This window comes from Gymnoscopelus microlampas, assembly GCF_963454915.1.
Source record: "Gymnoscopelus microlampas genome assembly, chromosome: 6".
Lineage (NCBI taxonomy): Eukaryota > Metazoa > Chordata > Actinopteri > Myctophiformes > Myctophidae > Gymnoscopelus > Gymnoscopelus microlampas.
In genome coordinates this window covers 27,095,079-27,118,934 of record NC_139943.1, presented here as the reverse complement: position 1 = coordinate 27,118,934, position 23,856 = coordinate 27,095,079, and the positions used below count along the sequence as shown (strand labels likewise).

Here is a 23,856-nt window from a genome sequence, read left to right as displayed (position 1 = left end):
AGGCCACAGTAACAATGTTGTTATTATCAGCGGGGCAAATGGAACATGAAAGCAATCACACATTTTCCCACTGTAAACTGCGTCAAATGGCTCATATGCATAAGCTCCGTGCGTGTATCCAGTCCTCAAACAACTACTTGGGTGTGAAAATGCAATATTTTGTAAAGCATTGGTTCTCAAAGTGGGGTCCGGAGACCCCCAGGGGTCCCCAGCAAGATGTGTTAATATAGCATCACAATAATGTTAACCACTTTTAGCTTTTATACTTTGGCTATTCAAAAATAGCAGATATGCAAGCTTATAAAGCTTGTAGATCTGCTATTTTTGAAAAATCGTGAACATTTGTGCAAACCTTTGAATATATATATATTTTAAAGCCAACATTTGTAACTCAAATCTTTGCTTCTGGGGGTCACTGGAACAAAATATTTTGAGATGGGGGGGTCCTCGGCCTAATACATAGCATTTTGGGGGGGTCCTTGACACAAAAAAAGTTTGAGAACCATGTAAACTGGACACACAGGGATGGAGCTTTTCTTCTTACCGTCGCAGACGCCAGGCTGCTATCCGTCAGGGTGAGGTGGTGCGGCTCCCATCGCCTCAGGAACTTGGAGGTGAGGATCTTGCTGAGGAAGGTCCGGGGGTGTTTGACCACGCACACCTGAATGTCCCCCTCCTGTAACAGTTTGTATCGCATGCCGCTGCTGCAGTGGAGCAGGGTTCTCTTGTTGCTGCCCGGCGGCCCGCCGGCTCCCTGCTGCTGCAGCTTGTTGTTATTATTCCCCTCCGGCGCCGTGCAGGGCGCAGACATCTCCCCTAGCAACATCTCCCCCAGCAAGGGTTTATTCTCCTCCGACTGATAGAACTGGTGGTTGTTGTGCAGCTCGTTGCCCCCACCGCTGCTGCTGTTGAAATCCATAGCGAACACTTTGTGTATTTAGACCAGGGATGAACACGCCACTTGATAGGTAATAATAGTTTTTTTGTTTTTGTTTTGTTTTTGAAGATTCGGAGGCCTACATGTATACAAAAATAAATGAATTAGGTTCGATTGTTTTGTTTGTTTTTAAGATCCGGAGGCCTACATGTATACAAAAATAAATGAATTAGGTCGGATTGAAGCTGGGGGACCCGAGCTAACGCTACAACACGACCTTAATTATTGTAAGAGAGTGTGTGCGAGCGAAAAGGACACGCCGCGAAAAGACACCGAAACGCCATTATAAACCGTCTTTAACTGTCATTAACGTTTCGGGACGTTAATTGTAATCACGGACAATGTAAATAATCCACATTTTTTTCCGCACAAAGCCCCATGAATCGTCTCCGCTGCGCGTCTCGTCTCGCTCTCCCCCGACGAGCTATTCAGTACGTTGGGACTGTGGCCTTATCCATTCTGCCAGCTCTACTAGTCCAAATATCACGATCCACACAGTGAGAGCAGTGCACGAACTACTCGGCTTCGATATAAAATACCAAAATCCAATGGCGTTTCTGCGCGTATTCGGTGATTAAAGGTTCATTGGCACGGTTCCCTTTTGTGTCTTTTCCCCTATCTTCGTGTAAAGAGCGAAGCAGCACTTGGTTAGAGACATTTGGATTGGTCCCTTCTTGTTCATGTGATACCGACGTGACGTCAATGGGGAGGCGAGCGGATGCGCTGCTGTGCGTCTTTGCCTTGACTGTCTGCCGAGCGATTGCCAGTGTTGCCATGTCGGCTTGTTATAAGCGACTTTGGGCTTCTTTTTCGGTAAAGTTGTCTGTAAAAAATTGTAGTTGGCAGTTGCGTTTATTTTTGGGGTTTGTTTCTAAAGTGTAGTTGCTTGTTTGGGCTTGTTTCGTATTGTTGTTTAAACCAGTGGCTCTCAAACATTTTCATGTCATGGTCAGGGGCGTAGCCACGGGTGGGCTGGGGTGGGCCGTGATTTATTATCAATTTTGATATTGATAATAAATCGGTAAAATCAGGCAAAAATGGGAATTAAATAACATAACCCTAACCTAACCCTAACACCGAAATACAGTAACCAAAAACTGGAAATAAGTAACAAAATCCACCCAAAATTGCATCGCGTGGTGGTCATGGTCATGAACCCCCCAAATTAATATGTATTTGTCCCCTAAGCCCTAAAACCGCATCTGAAAACGTTTTGTGCCAGATTTGTGTTGTTAGAAGAATGTTTAAAAAATCTTCCAAATACTTTTTTTGAAAATAGCAGATCTACAAGCTCACAACACGTTGCTGAGCTTGTATATCGGCTATTTTCAGGGTAGTCTGGACTTCGGCCCATAGGCAGGGAGTATGAGAAATCTAAAAATGACCGGGCCAATCAGTGACTGTGTTTCAAATGTTGTCCTACAACAGTGAAAAGCAGACAGTCCAGACTGATTGATTGATTGATTGATTTACTTTATTTAGTAAGACATGAGAACAACAGTAGCCTACATGGAATACTGATACCGTGGACTGGAGGAATGTGTGAGTGAATCCACATCATCAGTCTGGCAATGCCTGATACTGATACTACTTACTGCCCTTTATGCCGGTTGGCATGTAGGGCAGCAACAAAGGATACAGTATATATGTTTAAAGTGCTCATGCGGCCTATAATATTTGCTTCTTTTGGGCTTGTTTTCATAGGCCTGGTTGCTTATTTCTTTCACAAAGTCTGGCAACACTGGTGATTGGGGAGGGCGGACAGTTCTTTTAAATAGCTGGAGGAGGGCACACTATGTAAAATGATCACATTATCTGGAAACGCTTGTTTGATTCTTTTAATCCAAGATGGTGCGTACAGATTAATCTCGAGAGAGAAGCCAAGGTTTGGCAATTTGGGACCAGATCGTACGTAAAAAGGAATCTCTCAAGAGTGAAACGAGAACTGAGGATTGGCACATAGTTCACAGCCTGACGCTCATTGTGACCACTTTGGCATAAAAACAATACGACATTGTAGAAAAGGTCAACGTTGTTCACCAGCAGGCCAAGTATTCCTAACATGAAATCTGTCGTGACAGTTTAACATTTCAGTTTTATGTATCCAATTTGCCAAAGTAGGCTAGCTAGCCTACAGGTCAAATTAAACAGACTGATAGCCTCCTTGTTGTGAATTTTGATATAGAAAATAAGGGAGAGAAAAAAACTCCTCTTACTAAGTCTTTTACACAATTGCTATGTCCCATTTTGACTTACATTGTATATTTTAATGGAACATATATATATATATTTAAATATAGCCTTTTAATCACATTCATTTTAAACTTCTTTTTTGTTTTATATATAAAAAACCCAACAGGTTAACAAATATAAACAGTGTAAAATTTAACTGAAGCACATAAATATTAGATAAAAGTATTGGCCCTCAGTTGATTACCAAATACTACATTAAACCCTCTCTCTCTCTCTCTCTCTCTCTCTCTCTCTCTCTCTCTCTCTCTCTCTCTCTCTCTCTCTCTCTCTCTCTCTCTCTCTCTCTCTCTCTCTCTCTCTGAGTATAACTAGCCATGTGAGTGCAATATATATATATATATGTATTCTCTCTCTCTCTCTCTCTCTCTCTCTCTCTCTCTCTCTCTCTCTCTCTCTCTCTCTCTCTCAGTATAACTAGCCATGTGAGTGCAATATATATATGTACTGTAATCAGACTGAACTGCACCAAACACTTTATCATGCAATATACCAAAGTGAGATAATATGGCATATTAGCATAGTATATATTTATATTCATTTTATATGTGCTCATCTCTACATTTATAACTGCTATGTATTTAGGATTTTACAACGGTCACTTTCAGTGCCTTGTAACGCCCTCCATTTTATAGCTAGTGATTTTTGATGATGTCTTGTCTGTGTTTACATATATGTCTGCATGCTACACTGGAGAGAACAATATGTTTCTCCCCTATATGCCGTGTATATGGAAGTGACAATAAAGAACCTTGACCTTCATGAGAATAGAATAGTGAGCCGTGACAGTGTTAATGGCATTAAAAAAATCCAAGGCCAACTTGTAAGTCAAATCTAATGCTTTAAAATAAACGGACAGTAACATTAAATTACATTGTGGTGAGAACATGACATACTTAAAAAATATTTGGGGAACTCACAAAGAACAGCCAGACCTACGCAAGTTGCTCTCAGCCAGGTTGGCGAGGTTATGGGAAATTATGCTTAATGTTGCACCGTACGCAGGAGATTCTGTCTGAATCACAAATATCACAAACCTCAAACCTCCTTGTTCAAAGGAAAGTTTATTGAGTGAAATTAGGTCTGGGTGAAGTTCTCAATATGTACTCCACAAGCTTCTCTCACAGGAATGCCATGCATAATGAAACATGTGTTAAGTGTTCCTGGACAATTATGTATTTAAGTCTACATTGAATATGAGCATATAAAAAGCATATACGTCAAATAAATACTAAGCTAATAACCCCTTTCTTTCATTTGTGCTTAGTTGCCTCAGGAACAAAAACCTTCACATCATATGTGATGAACCAAACTGGAGAGAGACATTTGAGCTGGATCAGTTAACTCTGTTTCATCATATCTATGGAAATACAGGTAAAGTGGGTTCAAGGGTAAGAAGCATGATCTTAACAGGCAGGGGGTGTCAGTGAGCAAGAGTGACATAAACATACAGTAGGTGTGAGACTGATTGTGTATCATGACTCTGGGACCGGGTTCACATCATCTCTAGGGTCGACATTTCCTTGTAAACAACATTGGGCTGCTTAAATACAGTCTCACCACTGAGCTTTCAGTGCTCCCGCTGGGAAGAGGAGACAGTTCTCAGAAAGCTCTTTTCCCCATTCTCAGTGCCCCATCAGCCAAGTTCTCAGACCACAACAATGCAACATTCTGGCCAAAGCCAATTCTGTCTTAGAGACGAGTTGCAACACTCCAATCAACCCAACACAACCTGTGTTTCATATGGCATCAAAGATAAGATAAACCTTTGTTGATCCCTGGGGGGAATTAAGACGTCATAGCAGCAACAGCAGTACGACTGAAACTTAGCAACAGGTAAGAATAAGAGTTAAGATCCAATACGTTATGTTGTATAATGTATTATTTGGTGTGGCTTTCTTAAACAATGATGGCCAAGTAAAGACAATAGTCAGGTGTGAGAGTAAGGACTGAATACAGTTTAGTCCAGGAACCCCTGCAGTTGAGATAAAAATCCCCATTTTAAAGATGACATGGGTGTGAGAGAGAAAATGGAAGAGAAAGAATCAAACTAGGTATCTGGTCAAAACAACCAGCCACTAATACAGTGTCCTCTGTGTGTGTGTGTGTGTGTGTGTGTGTGTGTGTGTGTGTGTGTGTGTGTGTGTGTGTGTGTGTGTGTGTGTGTGTGTGTGTGTGTGTGTGTGTGTGTGTGTGTGTGTGTGTGTGTGTGTGTGTGTGTGTGTGTGTTCACATTTGAACCAGAATCCCAGGTCAACACAGTAGCAAACATTCACACAAGTGTCCAGCTTGAGCTCCATGACCCCCCCTCCCCCAAGTCATAAGACCTGTGTTATGCTTAATTTATACTCTGTCATACGACAGTGTTGCTCGCCAAAAATAGAGCAGCGCAAGTTGTACGACAAAGTATAAATCAGGCTTTACTTGAATTATGGGAGACGTCTTGGGAGCTGCTAAATTTAATTGCATTAACCTCATCCTGATTATGTTCAATTAATCCTGTTGTATTACGTAATCTCCAAAGCCAAATATGCATGCAAACTCATCTCACACAATACACATTAACCACACATGTATTTACAGAACATGCACACTCACACACGTCATGTCCTGTGCTGGCCCCTTACATTCAGCATGAAACATTATGCAGACAAATGCTAACACAATGTAATGTTATCACTGAATCTGAAAAGGATTGTCAATAAAATAAATGTTAAATAACTCTATTCGCCTATATAGCAATCATTGCTATAGAGTGGTTATTCAGTCCCTGTCTCTCAGGCTCTTTAGTAAACTGAAAATACATTTTCAGTTTGGGATATCATTTTTCATTCATCAGGAGAGATAACTCATACAGTACAGTACAGGATAAACAAGTGAAATCAGAAATGATGAAACAAAAAAACTCAGAACACTGAATAAATTATCTTTCTGGGGTTCTTTCTCCTCATTGGATGAGATTCATATCCCAACATGAACATTTATTTTGTGTTTACTAAAGAGCTGGAGAGACCCATTAATGAACAAAACATAGAAATGATTGCAATCAGAATATAGAGGTTAAAGGACCACTTCACCCATTTTCAACCCAAGTTCATTTAAATGGTCCTCACTAATGCTCATTGTAAAATGACACAATTTCTGTCTACTCGGTATGTGTCTCACAAGAGGACTATGAACAGTTCACAAACTTGCCTATCGACCAATTATTTGTTTACCAACATTGAGACTGGATGCACAGGTGATTGTTTCATGCAATCAATTGTCAACCTATTGTTTCGGGGTGCGCTGGTTTCAGCACACCCCAACCCCTCTTGTGTGTTGGCTAGTGAGGCGCATCCTAGCGAGACCTGACAGAATGGGTTTCATTGCGTGCATACTGGTTGCACGACAACTGGTTCTTATCAGTGTGACGTCGCCTGTTAAGGGGTCTATAAGTGACATCATTGGTGGGCAGGCTTGGTAATTTTTTAACAATGGATTCTATTTCAGTATGCTATCTTTCCAGTAAGAGAAAGCCTGTCGTTTGTTTCCATTAGCTTGGAATCCCCTTGATGTCATTGGTAGGCAAGTTTCGGAAGACAGGTTTCTGAACTGTGCATAGCCCACCGATAAGACACAGAGTGAGTAGAACTAAGGACTAATGAGGACTAATTATATGGTGACAAGGTTGACAATGGGTGAAGTGCTCCTTTAAATGTTACAACACATTTCTTTTAACCAAAAATATCCCTTACAGCACATGGACTTCTCCTTACTAAATAGTAACTAAATTGTTAAACTTAAATTCAGCTAAGAAATTAGTTGCTTATTTAATTGGAGAAATAATACCACATAATGCATCAATAAAACGGATTTCTTTTTTTTTTACAACTGCTCTTGCCTATACAGTATATTGATTAAGAAGTAGCAATGTAAGTTATCAACAATGGTAATGGATGCTGAAGTCATAACAGACTAAAATAAGGTAAAAGAAGGTATCTAAAACCCAAAAAATAATTTATTTTCTGCGTTTTTCCACAGAGAAATACTAGATACTATATTCATCATGAAAAAAATAACCGAGTTTATACATGTACTTTCTTTTCACCCTGCTCTTACGTTATGCTGATGTGGATACTGTTGAAGGCTTCTTCTTTTTTTTTATTCTTGTCTTATAACTATTGTCATAGCACAGTACTTTGTGGACCTCACAAAATTGCATTTCGCTTCTTGCACCTCTACAGTATGAGTAGGTACTTGATTCTTAATTTTTAGCCTTACAGCTAATGGCCAGTAATTATGTATTTGTATTTGGTACAGGCGAGCTCTTAAAGTCTAGTAAGCCTACTTACAGTAGAACAAGTATCTGCACATAAAGTAGTATTGTTGTGGGCATCCCTACCAATAAAGAATAAACAAAATTAGCCAAATATATCATCACTCAATTGTATTTTAATTCCCTTGTACATTTGAATTACATTCATAGGCATTTATACCATAGAAAGCTTCATTTAAATCAATTTAAGAACCTATAGCTTTCTTAACTCCTTTAACTTTCACAAGAGTATTTTAGTTAAAAATGTAGTGTAATCCTTACCGAGTGTATTTAAAGTACATTACAATGTTTTATAACCACACCTAATAATGTGTTATCATGTGAGAGCGAGCATTGTTTGGGGTTCAGAGTGGTGCGGAAACACTAGTGTTTACAGTAAACGATGAGGCTTTGCGGAATGTCAAGTGTCCATGCAACAATATGAAGCACTACACACATTATTACACAATTAAATGCACAGAAGGGCTGAAACAGACTGTTCTTGTTGCTTTCTAGTGTCCTGAGATTGAGCAGCTAGCTACACCAATTACTTGGTTCATCCTAATTTAGACTTGCCGCGTGTGTGTAAAAGTTTGCTTGACAAAACTGTCCAATTTCTGTTGTGCAACCTGTTGCTCGAATGTGCAAACTTTAGTGTGGTCAGTGCATACATGTACTGTATGTGTTCAGTTAGTGTTTATTTTATGACATTATGAGAGGTGGGTGTATGGGCTGCCTCTGGGCCAGAGACAGACAGCAGCAGCTGGAACTCACATACAACAAATGGAGTGAACAGATGCCAAAACCATCCACACTGACTGGAAAGCCAGGTCAGAGGCCATGAAGGCAGCAAAATACATTCAGCAACTTAACAGTGTTACCCGCAACTACATCTATTTTTGAACCAACCCTACTCTGGCAAGTCCATTATGCTCAGTCTAAAGCAGTCATTTTCTATTATACTTAGTCTAGTCATTATTATCATTTTCTTGATAATTCTTTCACCAAGAGTCCAAATTACAGCCTCTAAAAACTCACCATGCGGCAAACAATTATTAAACATCGAAAGCCACTGGGAATCAATAAAATAATTTAAAAAATGCAAAAGTAAACAAGAAACTCGGTCCCACGAAAATATAATAAAAATGTCATGAGCCATGATGTAAAAAAAAAAAAACTGTTTTTAGATTGAGTGCACCATCCCATCAAGCAAACCCAGTCCTAAAGCAAGGTACAGTAAAGGTGCATTCTCACCGGACGCAATAAAAATAATCGCATCGCTTTGTTGCATTCACATCGGATACAACTTTTTCACCTGGAGAGATTTGTCCTACACATACACACTACCTGTCACTCTATTCGCTTTGGAGACTATCTTTTCAAATGACATGATTTGGACCGCTTCAGGCGTATACATGAAATATTGCTCAATGTCACGCCTTTACACTGATATTTGCAACATTGAAATCCGCCGCTCAAAAAAGATTGCTTGTCTTCTCTGGTGTCAATCCCCCTTTATATGTCACAAGGATAAAAAATCTCCAGCGAGCCAATAACGTCCCCAAAACGAGTCCCCCTCCACAATATACGTATACTAAAGTGATTACATTCCCCATAACCAGAAGTAGACAGTGGGTACAAGTGTACACGTGTGTGAATATGGAAGCCAAGAACCCTTGCTAGGGTCCCGACTCCCTAAGTATGAGTTATCCTACGTCTGAACATGCCCTGATCCAACTGTAAGCGGAACAGTTTGCAGTTAGCTATGCGCAGGGCAGTACAGGATGTCCGGTAGAGGTCGCTGGACAACATAGGCTTGGTGTGGTGCCATGTCCCTGTGCTGCGCCGGAACTCACGTATGTAGTCGAAGTTTGTACCTGTGAACACAAGAAGGGAACATGCATTTATTGAACAGTTACAATACAACTAAGTTGCTATCAGTGCAGTCTTTACATTGAATAGTGCCGGCTCGGCACGCCATGGCACTACCCTGATTCTTTCCATTTCCATTATTACCTCGTACCTGGTTTTGTGTGACTGTGTTGGGCTCTCAGACCCATAGATTAAGGACATTCAGCTATTAAGAAAAGTTTAAATGTTGTCAATGAGAACTGAATCAATGTCGGGCAAGTGCATGGCACCTTAACACATTGGGTGCCAGCATTCTTTCATAACAACTTACGTTGGGTGCCAGCATTCTCCCCATTGACTGCGCTTTGCTGTTTAAAGCTCTAGACTCCGCGACGAGCAAATCCACGTAAAAAAAAGCATCCATTCATGTAGCGCGATGACCCTGGCTACAGCCTGGAACGATAACATTTCACTCGCGGGTTACAATGGGGGGGGGGTCGCGCATCGCGCATGACCGGTTTTCTCCACCGGAAACAGATTCGGAGATATAGGCGTTTTAAAGAAGGAAATAGACAGGAAGCGGATGGGAGCCATGTTTTTGTTTCCGGTGATCCATTTGGCCCTTCCTTCTCAGGATCACAATGGGTACTCCCAGAGCTGCTCCAGCCCCGCCCGTGTGGAGAAAAACTAAAAAAAACTAAAAGACAGCAAAACCGAATACCCTTCGGTTTTGGCACTCCGCGTAATTATTTGCAAAACCGAATACCCTTCGGTTTTGGCACCCCATGCGTTAACTAACCTTAGTTTGACCAGAAAGTGTTTATTTTGGGCTGCATAGGTTAAAATAGACATCGTATAATGACTGTGTTAGCTTTAGCACCAGATGATAGCCAGTTCAGTGGGCATCGCTTCAAGACGATCATGATATAGTGCTGCATAATGTGAAAGATGCTAATATGCTGGTAGTGGTAACATTAAATTGTATTTCTTTGAACATTTATTCCACCTACTAATGCTTCTGAAGCACAACCAAGAACGTGTTTTCTATGTAAAGCTAAGTACTGATCAATCATAACCGCTCCATATTCTACATGTACAGATGTAGAGGGATAAACATTATAGTGTAGAGGGATAAACATTATGCTTGACAGAGGGATAAAGTGATGAATAATTGTAATCTGCTGATTACTCTTGTCCTAATCACATTATAGTTTACGGATGCAATTGTCAAAATAATCCGACAGATTATAAACACACACACACACACACACACACACACACACACACACACACACACACCTATTACAGAGTGTGTTAACTGACCAGTGTCGAGGTCTCCAACTACGTAGATGCTAGCTCCAATCGGTACAGCTCCATAGACAAAGGAGGAGCTGGTTTGAATACACAGATTCTGATCATCCAGGTACATCCACCTGGGCACAGAAGATGCATGGCATACCACAATTTGTTAAAGTGAAATCTAACTTTTTTACGTTACACTCATAATTGATTGAACATGTATGTGTATTTAACAAGAAAACAACAAGTCCATTGTGATTAAAGCCTCATTTATATACAGTACACCTGGTCACTAGGGCTGAATCGACATTTTACTTGACGATTAATTGTCGCTCAAATAATTGCGATTAATGATTTAAATGCAATTCTGTGGTTGAACACTGGACTTTTATTAGGAATAAAAATGACATTTCTGTTTGGCTTTTAGGCTCCGTAAACAAAGGTGCACAGGGCAGATATGACAAATAACTTATATAATTTAATAACTTATATTTAAAATAAAATAATAAATAGTGGAAATAGCCTATCTACAATCTCAAAAAGTGTCACAAAGTATAAATTAATTAGGCTTGTTATTGTCATTGCTAAATGACTTGTACCTAATACTAAAATTATTGGTCTGTGTTAGGAGAACAGTTTGGTTATTGATCAACAGGACTATGGTGCTAAAATTGTGAACTGATACACATACAAGTAGGTCGTTTTGACTGACCTCCTCATCTCATTGTGGTAGAACTCAGACTTGCAGGTTGTCATCTGTCTATTCTCTGGGTTGTCGGACTCTTGGCTCCTCACTCCACCAAACACATAGAGCTCTTGGGCTACACCACATGCTACTGAGCCAAACCTTACAAAACAGGACATGGGGCATGAAAACAGCTAATTCAACTGTACATATTTTACGATATCACACAACTGTCAAAGAACTCAGCGTGAGCCAGTTGCTCTATTTTCCCAGAGTGTTACATTAAGAGTAAAGTAGATGCGACCCATCTGCATCTGAATGAACTGCAATTGCGAACTGACGAAGAAAAAGGTCCTAGCGCTCAGTCGCTCACTAGGATCCTATGGCCTGTCGCCTGTGCACTAAATGACAGAGCCTCAAGGAAGGCACCACATTAAATGGCCTCTCTGGAATCCAATTGACGGAAATCTGTCAACTTTAATCCCTGAGGGTATGATGGACAGGCAGATTCATGTCTGTGAATGTTTCTTCGCATTTGTCTCACAGCCTGTGGTTTCGCTATGAGTAACACAAACATATGACATGACACAACTCCCCTCATCATAAGATAACTCATTCAACTTCCTCAGAGATAACTAACATCACATGCATCCATGTGATGTTTTTCTTTATTAGTATAAAATATAACCCATTTTAGGGTAGTCAGACTGAAACAAAAACTTAAAGAATTCAAGTGGGTGCTGTAGTGACTCACCTTGTTGGGCAGTACATACTAATACTAACACTTTTACCTGGGGCGATAGAGCATTTGCTTTTGCTGCTCCAACCCTGTGGAATGCATTCCCAAGGGCCAATACTCTCACAGAAGCCCCCACCCTCCAAACCTTCAAAACTGCTCTCAAAACCCACCTCTTCAATACGGCTTTCCCGCTAACTCCACACCCCCCTTTCTCATCATTCCACTGCTTTTATTCCTTAGTCTTAGCCTTTTCTTTGTGTTTTTTTTCCCTAATAAAGTTATTTTGGTGTTTTCTCCTCCCCCCCATGTAAAGTGCCTTTGGGTACTTAATAATAACTCAAATTTATTTAGCGCTTTTTAACACTTGAGTAATAAGTGTGACATAGTTACACGTCTCATCTTGAATTTCCCATTTCACACTCTACCCTCCTACTTTCAACCCCCAGCGGTTTGTATTTTATTAAAAACTCTATTTTAAGGCTTTTCATCAACACCAATTTCATTTGAGAATCCATAATTTTTGTCTGTAGGCAGACACTTATGAGTATGCAACTGTATTTAGAGTGCTGGATCCCTATACCTTACAGTAATGGCTCCACCAGTCATGACAGTTTTTATGACTTAACAGCTAGCTTTGCTCTCCCTTCCCTGTGATTATGTGGTCTTGCTCCACCTGGCAAAAACGTATCCTCTCATTACAGATGGACAGCAGAGCCACTGGCTGGTTTTCCGAGGTACACTGAAAACAAATCTATTCTCCCCTGAATAATATCTGCTACCAAAATGACCTTGTCTTAAAAGAGAGAAATGTCCATGCATTTATTATTGTATTTGTTCCCCAACTTCACTTACAGTGTAATTGTTATTTGACTGTAGCACTTGTAAATCACAAATATACTTTCTCACAGAACAATGTTCCTCTGAGGTATTCTGGAATGTTGAGACAAAAAGGAAAAATGCATATTTGTATCCTGTGTGTTGAGCATGACGAAATTTCTGTTAGGACGGCTGTGCAATTTGTGTTGTGACTAAGCATACAAGAGAGACAATTTGAACGATTCTGTTGGTACACAGACAGAAAATGTCCGACTAGTTAGACAGGATGTAGTTGATAGCCATGGCAACGATGCCAACAAAATTACTAAATTGAGTAAATTCTAATGTATGGACAATGTAAGGGAATAGCTTGAAAATCTAGACAGGAGGAGAGGAAAGAATTACTTGCCATCGCTTCGATGTTCATTCAGAATATTCAGTTTGATTTACTCTACTTACTACTCTACTACCGACAATAAGCCTCCCCGACCTTTTTACTTACAACTTTACTTACTTACTAAGCCAGTCAATTAAAGATGATCATTTACCTTCTGTCTTTCAAAGGGCAGATGCCGGTCCACTGCTGGGTCTTTGGGTCAAAGCATTCAACAGAGTCATACAGCTTCCCATATGATCCTCCACCCATTGCATAGATTTTTTTATTCATAGTGGCATAAGATCCAATCTGGCAAAGATAGCAATGCAAAACATTAGCAAATTGGCATTGTTTAAGGGAAACGGCAACAATCTGATATTAAATTATAACTCGGCACCGAGACAGATGGGTGTTCTCTTTAATCATATCATGCCTTTCAAGAATGTCACATTTAATAACTTTTTTACTTATTTTACCTCTGCTCAGTGGAAAGAATACTTGCTGTGGACGTCATTCAACCAAATTCAAAACATAATGGAAAGTACAATAATTTCTTCAGCTGTTAAGAATTATTTTTCTTTGCAAATAGAATCATGTCTCCTACCTTGCGAACCATGTTCATACTGGTCGACAGTTTCCAGGTGTTGCAGTGAGGATCAAACACCTCGACTGTCAGCAGCTCTATCTCGAGGTCCTCACCTCCCATGACATAGACCATGCCATCCAGCTCTGCCACGCCAAAGTTCTGACGGGCCTGGGTAGATACAGGAAGTGACGAGGCAGTCAGTGGGCCACAAAACTCCTCCATGCTTCCCATTAAAGTCTCAAAAACAATTTGTTTTCCTACAATTAATTCTGCTTGGAGGCATGACTTTGATTATACAGATATAATTATGTACAGATAGATAGTCCAACCAGAGTACCCATTTAGCATTTGTCGACTGGAGGTAGGTACAGTACTTCCTCAAAATCTGAGCTGGCTGTGATGTCACCTATCCTGCAAACCTATCATGGTCCAATGTGCAAAGAACTTTCGCTTTGGGCCGTGGTGGTGGCTGGGGCACACGGCCTATGATGTTCGTATAGCTGAATATAGAACCCTTTTCTGATAGTAAACATCGGATCGTGCAATCGTGGAATGAGCAACACATAAAAGTGTGGGTAGCGCCCCCAAAATCATTGCCCAAATACCCCAATATGCTTCTGTTGGCATTCACTCTTGTTTTGAGCGACACACCTGCTGGCATGTGCCAGTCAGAGGTGTGTGTGATCTGTCTGTGGTACCGTTGTGCAAATCTTGGCTGTAAATCTCTGGAAGAAAGCCTATGGTTCCTCAGTGAAGCAAGGGTGAGGAACCAGTCTTCTTTGGGTGTTGTCTTCCTGGGACAACCACTTTGCGGCCCGTCACCAGTCCCACGGAACTTGGTCCTAAGTTTGGAAATGGTACCAGGGCTGACACCAAATATTGCTGCCACTCTGCGTAACAGAACACCAGCTTCCACTTGCCCTATTGCACAGGCCTTATCCTGAAGCGACAAACGTGGCATTTTCCCATGGGGGAAGAGTTGCTGCTCGGAACATACACAAACTCAACAAAGTTGCAGGACCCATGCTCAGGTGCCAGTCACAGTGCTTGCAGATCGCTCAAAACGAGAGCAACCTGCCCTCAGCAGAGGGCAGCAGAAGTATATTGGGGGATTTTGTCAAATTTCTTGGGGGCGCTACCCACACGTTTAGCTGTGTTGCTCATTCCACGATTGCTCCTTACAAGTTATACCTTGTGGTAAAGGTGACTAATCAACGATAACAATATAAAATACAATGCCAATTGGTATTATTGAAGGGGAGACAATCGATCTTTCGAGGAGTTTAGAAGCCTATAAATTAAGACGTAATTGAAGCTTGCATTCAAAGTGTCAGCCTATCATGTTATAACCTGGATGGTTGGTTACTTGTAGCTACTAGTGGGCACTAGCAAATGCAAATTCTTGAACACACACCTGACTCACATGCTAATTCACTGAGTTAAAGAAAGAGAAATCACCTATTCCTACTTTTAGAAGTGTCTGGAGTGGGGCTTGAATTGCTGAGCCCTTACAGGTCTAATTCCTAATTTCACATTCCCGTGTTTTTATTGCTAAGTATATTCACATATACCCGAATTTGCACATTGAATTTAGCCCATCCTAGGAGCAGTGGGCACCCATTCGCTGGCGCCCAGGGACTGTTGCACAGTATATTTGTCATGGCACTACTATAACACTGACACCTAGTGGCAGCAATTACAAAATGTTGCAGCTGAAACATAACATGGCTGCAGCAATGCAGCCAAATATACAATAAATGGGCCTCAAGATCATCCAAGTACAGCTCCACAACAAGAGCCATGTAGATTGGCACTACGGAATGTTGGCAGGCTTGCTATTATATACTGTGGCAAGTTGACTGCTTTAACCATAAGATTACTGGTCTGATTCTGCAATAGTTATAGGGCACATGAGGAAGACATTGAAAACGATACCTACATAGTATTCACTAACTTAAGGTGCGGTAAGTTACAATGTACATTGTGAGCTTCTAGATCTGCTATTTATAAAAAAAAAAAAACTATAATACATGCAGCATGCCCAAATTAGGGACGCCAGGGTGAACGTGTTTAAAAACCGAGACACATCGGCTGCATAATTTCCGATACAGATAAAAAAAAAAGTCATAACAGTGTTTAGGATACCTGTAACATGGGGGCTATGGGACTCCAGGTGTTGGATTCAGGGTCATATTTCTCTCCAGTATCCAGGAGCTTCTTGTGTTCATCCCTGCCGCCCATCACAAACAAATAGCCCTCTGATTGAAGAAAGAATAATCAATTACCAATACCACTTTAGATATTATTATATAGAGCTGTTCTGTTTTTCCAGTTGCCATTTAGGATTCATTTGATGTAAATCATTAGTTGATTTGTGAATTTACGGAATTATTGTACTTGTATAATACAGGGATTTATTAAATATATCTTATATAAAGTAATGTTATTCAACTCAATAAACATTGTTGTAATAAATAGGTTTCTATTCAGATAAAGAAGATGAAATAATATATTCATTCATTCATTCACTTTCCAATTGCATTTTTGAACCTATGCACTTGAACAGTGCATCGGTTCATTTTGTACAAAGTGTCTAATTTTCAAATGTTGATGCTTGTACTAACCTGCAGCAACCACCCCGTGGCACACACGGCTAGTGCTCATTGGTTGAAGTTCAATCCAGGCTTGTCTGTTCGCGTCATAGAGCGGACACATACAACGTGTCATTGCACATGGCTTCCTGCTTCTGTAGAGGAAAGAACCATCAAACAGGATGTGAGTTGACAGAATGGTCTGGTTGAAACCGCAGACTTGGTCTCTGAAACGTTGTGCCTGTCTAACCTCTTCCTTTGGCACTCACACTACAGTAGTTCTGCCTCAAATACCATCATGATCGCTTTTTAGCACATCACTCTTTCACTTCCTCAGTGTCACGAATTTTGAATATTGCCCCATGGAACACTGGGGCAGTTTAACCACATAAACCCTTGCATCCCTATTCTGTGCATGACATAAATAGGCAAACATTCAGCAAAAACTGTCGAACATTGCGTCAAAAACAGACAATCATTCTGCAAAAAATAGCAGATCTACAAGCTCACAACACAAGGTGCTATGAGATTGTAGATTGTCTATTTTCGCTATTTGACGTACAACAAATTATAGTACTTAAAGGGATATTTCACTTTCAAATAAAATAAACATAAAAAATAAATGAAAAGGGTAATGGAAAAAAATCACAGCCCCCTCACGCATTAGAATGTCCTTCTAATGCATGAGGGGCCATGATTTTTCCATTACTTTTTAAATTCATTTTGTATATATTCTTTTAATGTTTATTTTATTTGAAAGTGAGTGTAACAGTTTGACAGATGAGATGGATTGGACACAGCAAAATCAAAACAGACAGCGACTCACTTCCGGTCCTCTCCCCCTGCAATAACAATGCACTCAGAGTAACCTCGTGGTTTGAATGCAGCAAGGAGGGCCTCTCCCTGTAGTTGAGCATCCCCTTGTGTTGACAGACAGTATTCTCGGATAACCTCCCTCATCAGGGGTTCTCCCGTGGCCTGATGGCATCAGATGCAAAATGAGCCACAGAATTAGACAACATTACAACATTAAGACCAAGACCACAATTGTTGTTTTTTTTAGGTAGCTGTAGTCAGTTTAATGGTATTTTTGATTTAGTCTTTTCTGCACTTATTCATTTTAAACAAATTTTGGGTGAAATTAAATAATTTTATAGAATTTCTATGCCCCATTTCTATAAAATATGTAGTTTTACATAAACAGTAAACACACATTATATCTTGAAGTTACAACTATGCTTAATGTTGTAGGTTTAACCTGAAGTTAAAGCAAAGGTCAGGTTATTAAATTATTATATTTTTGCTTAGTTTTACATGACAAGACTACAAAATACGACCTGTAGGCACCACCTCCGGGTGAAACATGTTTTCTATGGAGTCCCCATTGGCTACTGTAAACACCAATCAATATCTGTGACATGTCCTTCCCTAGCTTACAGTCTTTATAGTAAAACGTGTAGATATGTAGAAATCAAATTATTTCATGATTGCTATTTGCTAGTCATGTCATGCGGTCTTTGAAGCAAATAAATGTCAATCTGAAATGGCAACTTTAAATATGGGATTAGGCCGAAGACATGGTGTCAATATAATTGTTTTAATAAATATGATGTGACATCTGGCAATCTTTCTGAGTTATAATTACCTGTTCTCGCAAATAGCTTGCATCAAGGCCCTTCTGCCACACTGCAGACATCACCTCCTTCATGTGCACCTAGAAGAGTAATGGAGTCTTTCTATCTTACTAGAACAAACCAAGGTGCACAGATCCATCTGAAGTAAATTGAATATGGTGAAAAAGTTCATTTTCTTCCGTAAATATCATTCAAAAAGTGAACCTTTCATATAGTTCTAGATTCATTGCGCATAAAGTGAAATATTTCAAAGATGTATAATACAGAAATGTCGACCATCTGAAAAGTATGTTAATTTATGCACTCAATACTTGGTCTGGGCCAACAAACAAATTACTTTAATAGGGAATGGCTTGGAGGTGATCAGCCTGTGGCACTGCTGAGGTGTTATGTAAGCCCAGGTTTGCTTTGATAGCAGCCGTAAGCTCATCTGTATCATTGAGTCTTGACAATACTTCATAGATTCTCTGTGGAATTCAGGTCAGGCCAGTTGGCTGGTCAGTCAAGCACAGTAATACCATGGTCAGTACACTATTAGTTTTGGCACTGTGGGCAAGTCCCGCTGGAAAAGGCAATCAGCAGCATCTTCTCCATAAAGCTCGTCAACATACGGAAACACAAAGTGCTCAAAAATCTCCTAGTCGATGGCTGTGTTGATTTTGGACTCAATAAACAGAGTGCATCAACACCAGCAGATGGCATGACACCTTCAAGCTACTTGGATTCTGCATTTCATTTGGAAATCAAGGTCCCACAGTGTCTGGAGAAAGAGTGAAAGGCACCGAGTCAGAGTTGCTTGAAGTCCAGTCAGTGATGATTTGGGGTGCCATGTCATCTGCTGGTGTTGGTCTACTGTGTTTTATCAAGTCCAGAGTCAACACGGCCATCTACCAGGAGATTTTAGAGCACTTCCGTATGTTGACAAGTTTTATGGAGATGATAAATCAGCAGGACTTGGCAGTGGCACCTGCCCACAGTGCCAAAACTACTAGTAACTGGTTTACCTACTGACTATGCTTGACTGACCAGCCAACTGGCCTGATCTGTCCTGAACCCCACAGAGAATCTATGTTGTATTGTCAAGTGGAAGGTGTGAGACACTAGGCTCAACAATACAGATGAGCTTAAGGCTGCTATCAAATGAAACCTGGGCTTCCATAACACCTCAGCAGTGCCTCAGGCTGATCACCTCCTCACTGATGAAGTAATTTGTTCAAAAGTAGCCCAGTATTGAGTGCATGAATTAATATACTTTTCAGATGGTCGACATTCCGGTATTATAAATCCTTTTTTTGAGTGGTCTCTTGAGATATGGATTTTTGATTTTCATGAGCTCTATGCCATAATCATCAAGATTAAAACTTTCTGCGCAATGAATCTAGAATATATGAACTTTTCACTTTTTGAATTATATTACGGAAGTAAATAATATATCCTATGTACAACTTTATTGTACATGGGATTAAGGTGTCAGCACATGTCGACCGCATAGTCCACATAAGGTAACTGACACTGGTATAATCCACTTTTTTGTAATATATATATATATATATATATATATATATATATATATATATATATATATATATATATATTATTTTGTTGTAAATCCTCTTCCGGCTGAAAGGAGAAAATGGTCCGGTGTTTTTTTTTAATTAACTGAACTGTTAGACTGTGTAATATCTCTTGGCTCACATTTAGTGCCAAAGATTGTGTCTATCTGTAAGCGATGCAAGAGTTATACTGGTGAAAGAGTCATAAACCACAAATGTATACTATATCAACTTGTTGGGCAGAAACCTTGTATCTCCATATTTCGTCTTACTTTTTTCATAAATCAATGCATCGTTTTATACTTTGTAGTTTGTTTGTCATATGACAGTATCCTACAAAGGTAGACGATCTACAAGCTCACAATGAGTTAAGGCGTGTTTTGTGAGCTTGCAGATTTTCGCAGAGAAAATGGAAATTGTTAGAAGAGTTTCACATACGTGCCAAAAATAGGAATGACAGGTCTAAAGTTGTTATGTAAAAATGCTGTGCCCATTGCTTAGAGGGCTTTTACGGTAATTGGGAAGAGTCACAAGGTCAGAGTGAAGCTGTCAATCAAAGTCAGAAGCAAGCAGAGTTGACACAGAGAGGTCATGTCTATGGAAACACCAGAGAGAGATAAATAATACTATAGTTCTGCACATGGTTATAGAGGCGCACACAGTAATTGCTTATTGTATGTATTATGTGCCTTTTATTGATTTGTGATGTGTTTGTTGTTTATTATCGAAATGTGCAAATGTATAATTTGTTTGAGAGACTTCAGTGTAACTATGTCAATAATTGGATGGACCTGTGTGGACTTACTAATCAGAGGACTCTGCTTCACAATGATTATGGACTCAACTGAACAAATGACATGTATGTTTTATTTATTTATAGTTTTCACCGTGTCTTAATGGTGTCTGTTTGGAGGAGTTTGGAGAAATCGTATGTCAATAAATCCCAGAAAATACATCTGTATGAAGCGTGGACATTTGTTGAACCTGTGACAGCTACAATGTAAGTAAGTAATATTTCAAGGTAATAAGGGTTTGTGACTAAATAATAACTACATTGGATCCAATCGTTCCAATCGTTCCGCCCGACAGTAACAATATGGAATTTTGTAGCTTCACAGCAATGCAAATTGGTAGAATTTTCAATACACAATGTCATCGTCAATTTGGCATTTGATTGATGATTTCTACTTGTCCCAAGAGCATATGTATTATTTTGTATACGAAATTATGGGATATTTCGATTTGAAAAACGGAATTGTCTTTCCTCTTTATTTTGCACCTTAAGAAACCCTAAGTGTGTCTCACTCACCCTGCGATCCTCTGGGTCATGGGCAAACCAGCGTACCACGGCCTCCAAGATGTGTTTCTCGTTTCCCACATTCAGCTTCTCCATAGCCAACACCTCACAGAGGCGATCCGGAGGCAGCTCCCGGAACTCCTCAGTTACGGCCACATCCCGGAAGTGTGTCTGGAGATACTCAGTGGCGACGTAGTGGACATGGTCAAGACAGTAGTGCAGGGAGAAGTGCCGGATGCCAATACAGTTCTCTGCAGTGATGCAACTCTCAAGGAACTGACAGCAGAGGGACTTCAAGTCAGTCAAGAGCAGCAGGTCAGACGCCTGTACCATGTCCTGGATGGTCTCTTCGCTCAGATGTATCTGTATGCAAGGGACAAGAGATTGTATGTGTGTGTATATTAGTGATGTGCAGATGGGCTCTGATGTCGTATAAAGGGGAGTGAGGGGGGGGGGGGGGGGGCATTAGGTTATGAGTATGACTTTTACAGGGGGCGCTTAGTTGCTTAGTTGTGACTATCACTGAAATGCATGCTTTACGGATGATGAGCTCAAAAACGACCAGAGGCCATTTCTGAGAATACACCAGTAGGGCATGTTCACAAGAACACAAGCACAGACAAGAAGAGACATTGAAAAACACGTTCGGCTGTCTTGGCCTCCATTGCCGTTTGAAAATGTATGGACCCCACAGGTGGGACCATGGAACTGACAGCTGGCAGAGTCTAGTAGGCATCTAATCCCTGCCTGATGAAATATGATTTCACATTTTCATGTAATGTTCGACGTATCACTTTTAATTAATATTATTTTTTTTATGACAAATCCGCCTGCCCCACAGATGTGGGAACTGTAGTTATGACCGGGATCCATATAATTTAAATATACTGCGCGCGCGCACACGCACACGCACACACACACACACACACACACACACACACACACACACACACACACACACACACACACACACACACACACACACACACACACAACTCACTTCGCCGCTGAAGATGTAGTCCAGGATCTCTTTCATGATTGGCATAGAGACCCCCTGTAACTCAATTCTGTATGTTGACCCATCTTCCTTTGGAGGATTGTATGTCAGCTTGGTCCTAGTAGACGGAATTAGTTATTGACAGTCTATGTGAATGGCCACAGGACAAACATCATAACTTATGTTCAGATATCACATTTGAGTTCTAAATGCCACAGTCCCCACTTTGTTGCTGACTGTGATAATGGGACTCATAGGCCAGAAATGGTGATGAAGTGCATGAGAATGTTTGGCATGAAGAAGAGTCTGGCTAGAGAAGCCTACAGAAAACAAGTCATCTTGTTAAACCAGGGGACTTCAATGTTTTTCAGGCCCTTAGCTGAGAGAGAAATGAAGCAGGGATCCCCACTACAATTCTGTTGCAGAACTTTTTCATAGACTTGTTTGACAACACTATCATTGTGTAGTGTTGTCAAACAAGTCGGGGCCATGTTAATGTGTATTTTCAGACATTTAACCTGCTTAACCACTTAAACCTGAAAATAGCCGATCTACAAGCTGAGCTTGTAGATCTGCTATTTTCGGCTGATGTTCCCCTCAGAATAAGGATGCATCATGCTAGGGTTCAAGTGGTTAATGTAAAAAATGATCCTATCACACAAAGACTTTGTAGTAACTCTGAGGACCCCATACCCCTAGGATTCCGGGACCCCCTGTTGAAGACTCCTGTGTTAAACCATTACCTGACATAAGGGCTGGCAGCAGCGAGAATGTTTTTCTGGACAGGGAGCTCCTCTCCATCCACCACCAGCAGAGCGTCATGAAAGCATTGCTGTTGCCAGAAGGAACGCAGGACCATGAGGAGCTTCTGGGAATGTTGTGGGTCCGAAACCTTCGAACCAGATGCAGTCACACCCGGGTCTGGCATGTCCAGTCTATAGTAGCAAACAAAAACAAGCAGAGAATGGTAACTAACGACTGTATTTTAGTATCACTAGCTCTTCCATGAAAACGCACAACCGTCAAGCATGTCGCAGCAAGGCTCCAGCCACAGCAGCAGCCTAGCTACTTTTCTAAGGTGGCAAGGTGCCCAGTGGTGGAAGAAGTACTCAAATGTTTTACTTAAGTAAAAGTATCCATACTGCAATGTAGAAGTAATCTGTGAAAAGTCCGGAATTTAAAATGTACTTGAGTAAAAGTATCGATATCAACATGTATTTAAAGTACCAAACGTAAAAGTACTCATTGAGCAGAATGTCCCCTTTCACAAGTTCAAACTGTATTAAAAATATTTTGAAAATAGCCGATCTACAACAAGCTTGTAGAATTGTACAATATTTGTCTCTGAGATGTAGTGGAGTAGAGGTAAAAGCACAGAAAATTGGAAACACACAAGTAAAAAAATACCTCAAAATTGAACTCGAGTACAGTACAGTACTTGAGTAAATGTACTTGGTTACTTTACACCACTGCCGACAACTGGGGATTTTTAGATGTCATACCTTAAGCAAAGCGCGTCCAGTCACGATAGTCTGCTCCCAGGTATCCAGCCAGTGAGGTGAATGTGAATGAAATGTTAATGTTGTACAGTAGGTTATATAAATGTTCCGTTCATACTGTAGGCGAGGCGTGAGGCATTTATCATCAAGCAGCTGAGCTGGGACAGGGACAGACACTTCCGCACAGCATCAGGGTTGCCATGTCTGCTTATTTTAATGGACTTGGGCTTATTTTTCTGTAAAGTTGCAGCATGTAAACTATTGTTTTTTTGTTTTGTTTTTGATGGTTTCTAACGTGTACATGCTTATTTAAGCTTTGCTTCCAATTTTTTGTAATTATTTCTTAAACCAGTGGTTCTCAAATATTTTCATAAATGTTTTGTGCCAGGGAGCATTTGTGTTGATAGAATGTTTCAAAAATAAAATTACAAATATTACACGTTTTATTT

The 23,856-nt window shown here is 40.3% G+C and overlaps 2 protein-coding genes across 2 annotated transcripts in view; both read right to left on the bottom strand.

The window, feature by feature from the left end:
* cmip (c-Maf inducing protein) overlaps window positions 1-1,610 on the bottom strand; it is a 44,303-nt gene extending 42,693 nt beyond the window's left edge. Inside the window, exon 1 of the mRNA XM_084060513.1 lies at window positions 545-1,610. Coding sequence (XP_083916639.1) covers window positions 545-919 — 375 coding nt within the window. The 5' untranslated portion in view covers window positions 920-1,610. The remainder of the gene's footprint in view (window positions 1-544) is intronic.
* Window positions 1,611-7,601: 5,991 nt separating this feature from the next.
* On the bottom strand, window positions 7,602-23,620 carry gan (gigaxonin). The gene is made up of 13 exons (XM_084059962.1): window positions 23,411-23,620; window positions 22,652-22,843; window positions 21,912-22,026; window positions 20,924-21,274; window positions 18,073-18,141; window positions 17,254-17,405; window positions 16,461-16,582; window positions 15,982-16,094; window positions 13,855-14,004; window positions 13,423-13,559; window positions 11,347-11,481; window positions 10,659-10,768; window positions 7,602-9,361 (listed from the first exon to the last, which is right to left on the bottom strand). Exons 2-13 carry the CDS (start codon window positions 22,834-22,836, stop codon window positions 9,180-9,182), a joined length of 1,821 nt encoding a protein of 606 aa, XP_083916088.1. The 5' UTR covers window positions 22,837-22,843; window positions 23,411-23,620; the 3' UTR covers window positions 7,602-9,179.
* Window positions 23,621-23,856: the final 236 nt, after the last annotated feature.

Coding starts and splice junctions, on each gene's coding strand:
- gan (XM_084059962.1), bottom strand. CDS start 22,836: ATGCCAGACCCGGGTGTGACTGCATCTGGTTCGAAGGTTTCGGACCCA. Junction 16,095..16,460: donor CCACGGGGTGGTTGCTGCAG/GTTAGTACAAGC, acceptor TTCTTCAATCAG/AGGGCTATTTGTTTGTGATG. Junction 10,769..11,346: donor TACCACAATGAGATGAGGAG/GTCAGTCAAAAC, acceptor TTCTGTGCCCAG/GTGGATGTACCTGGATGATC.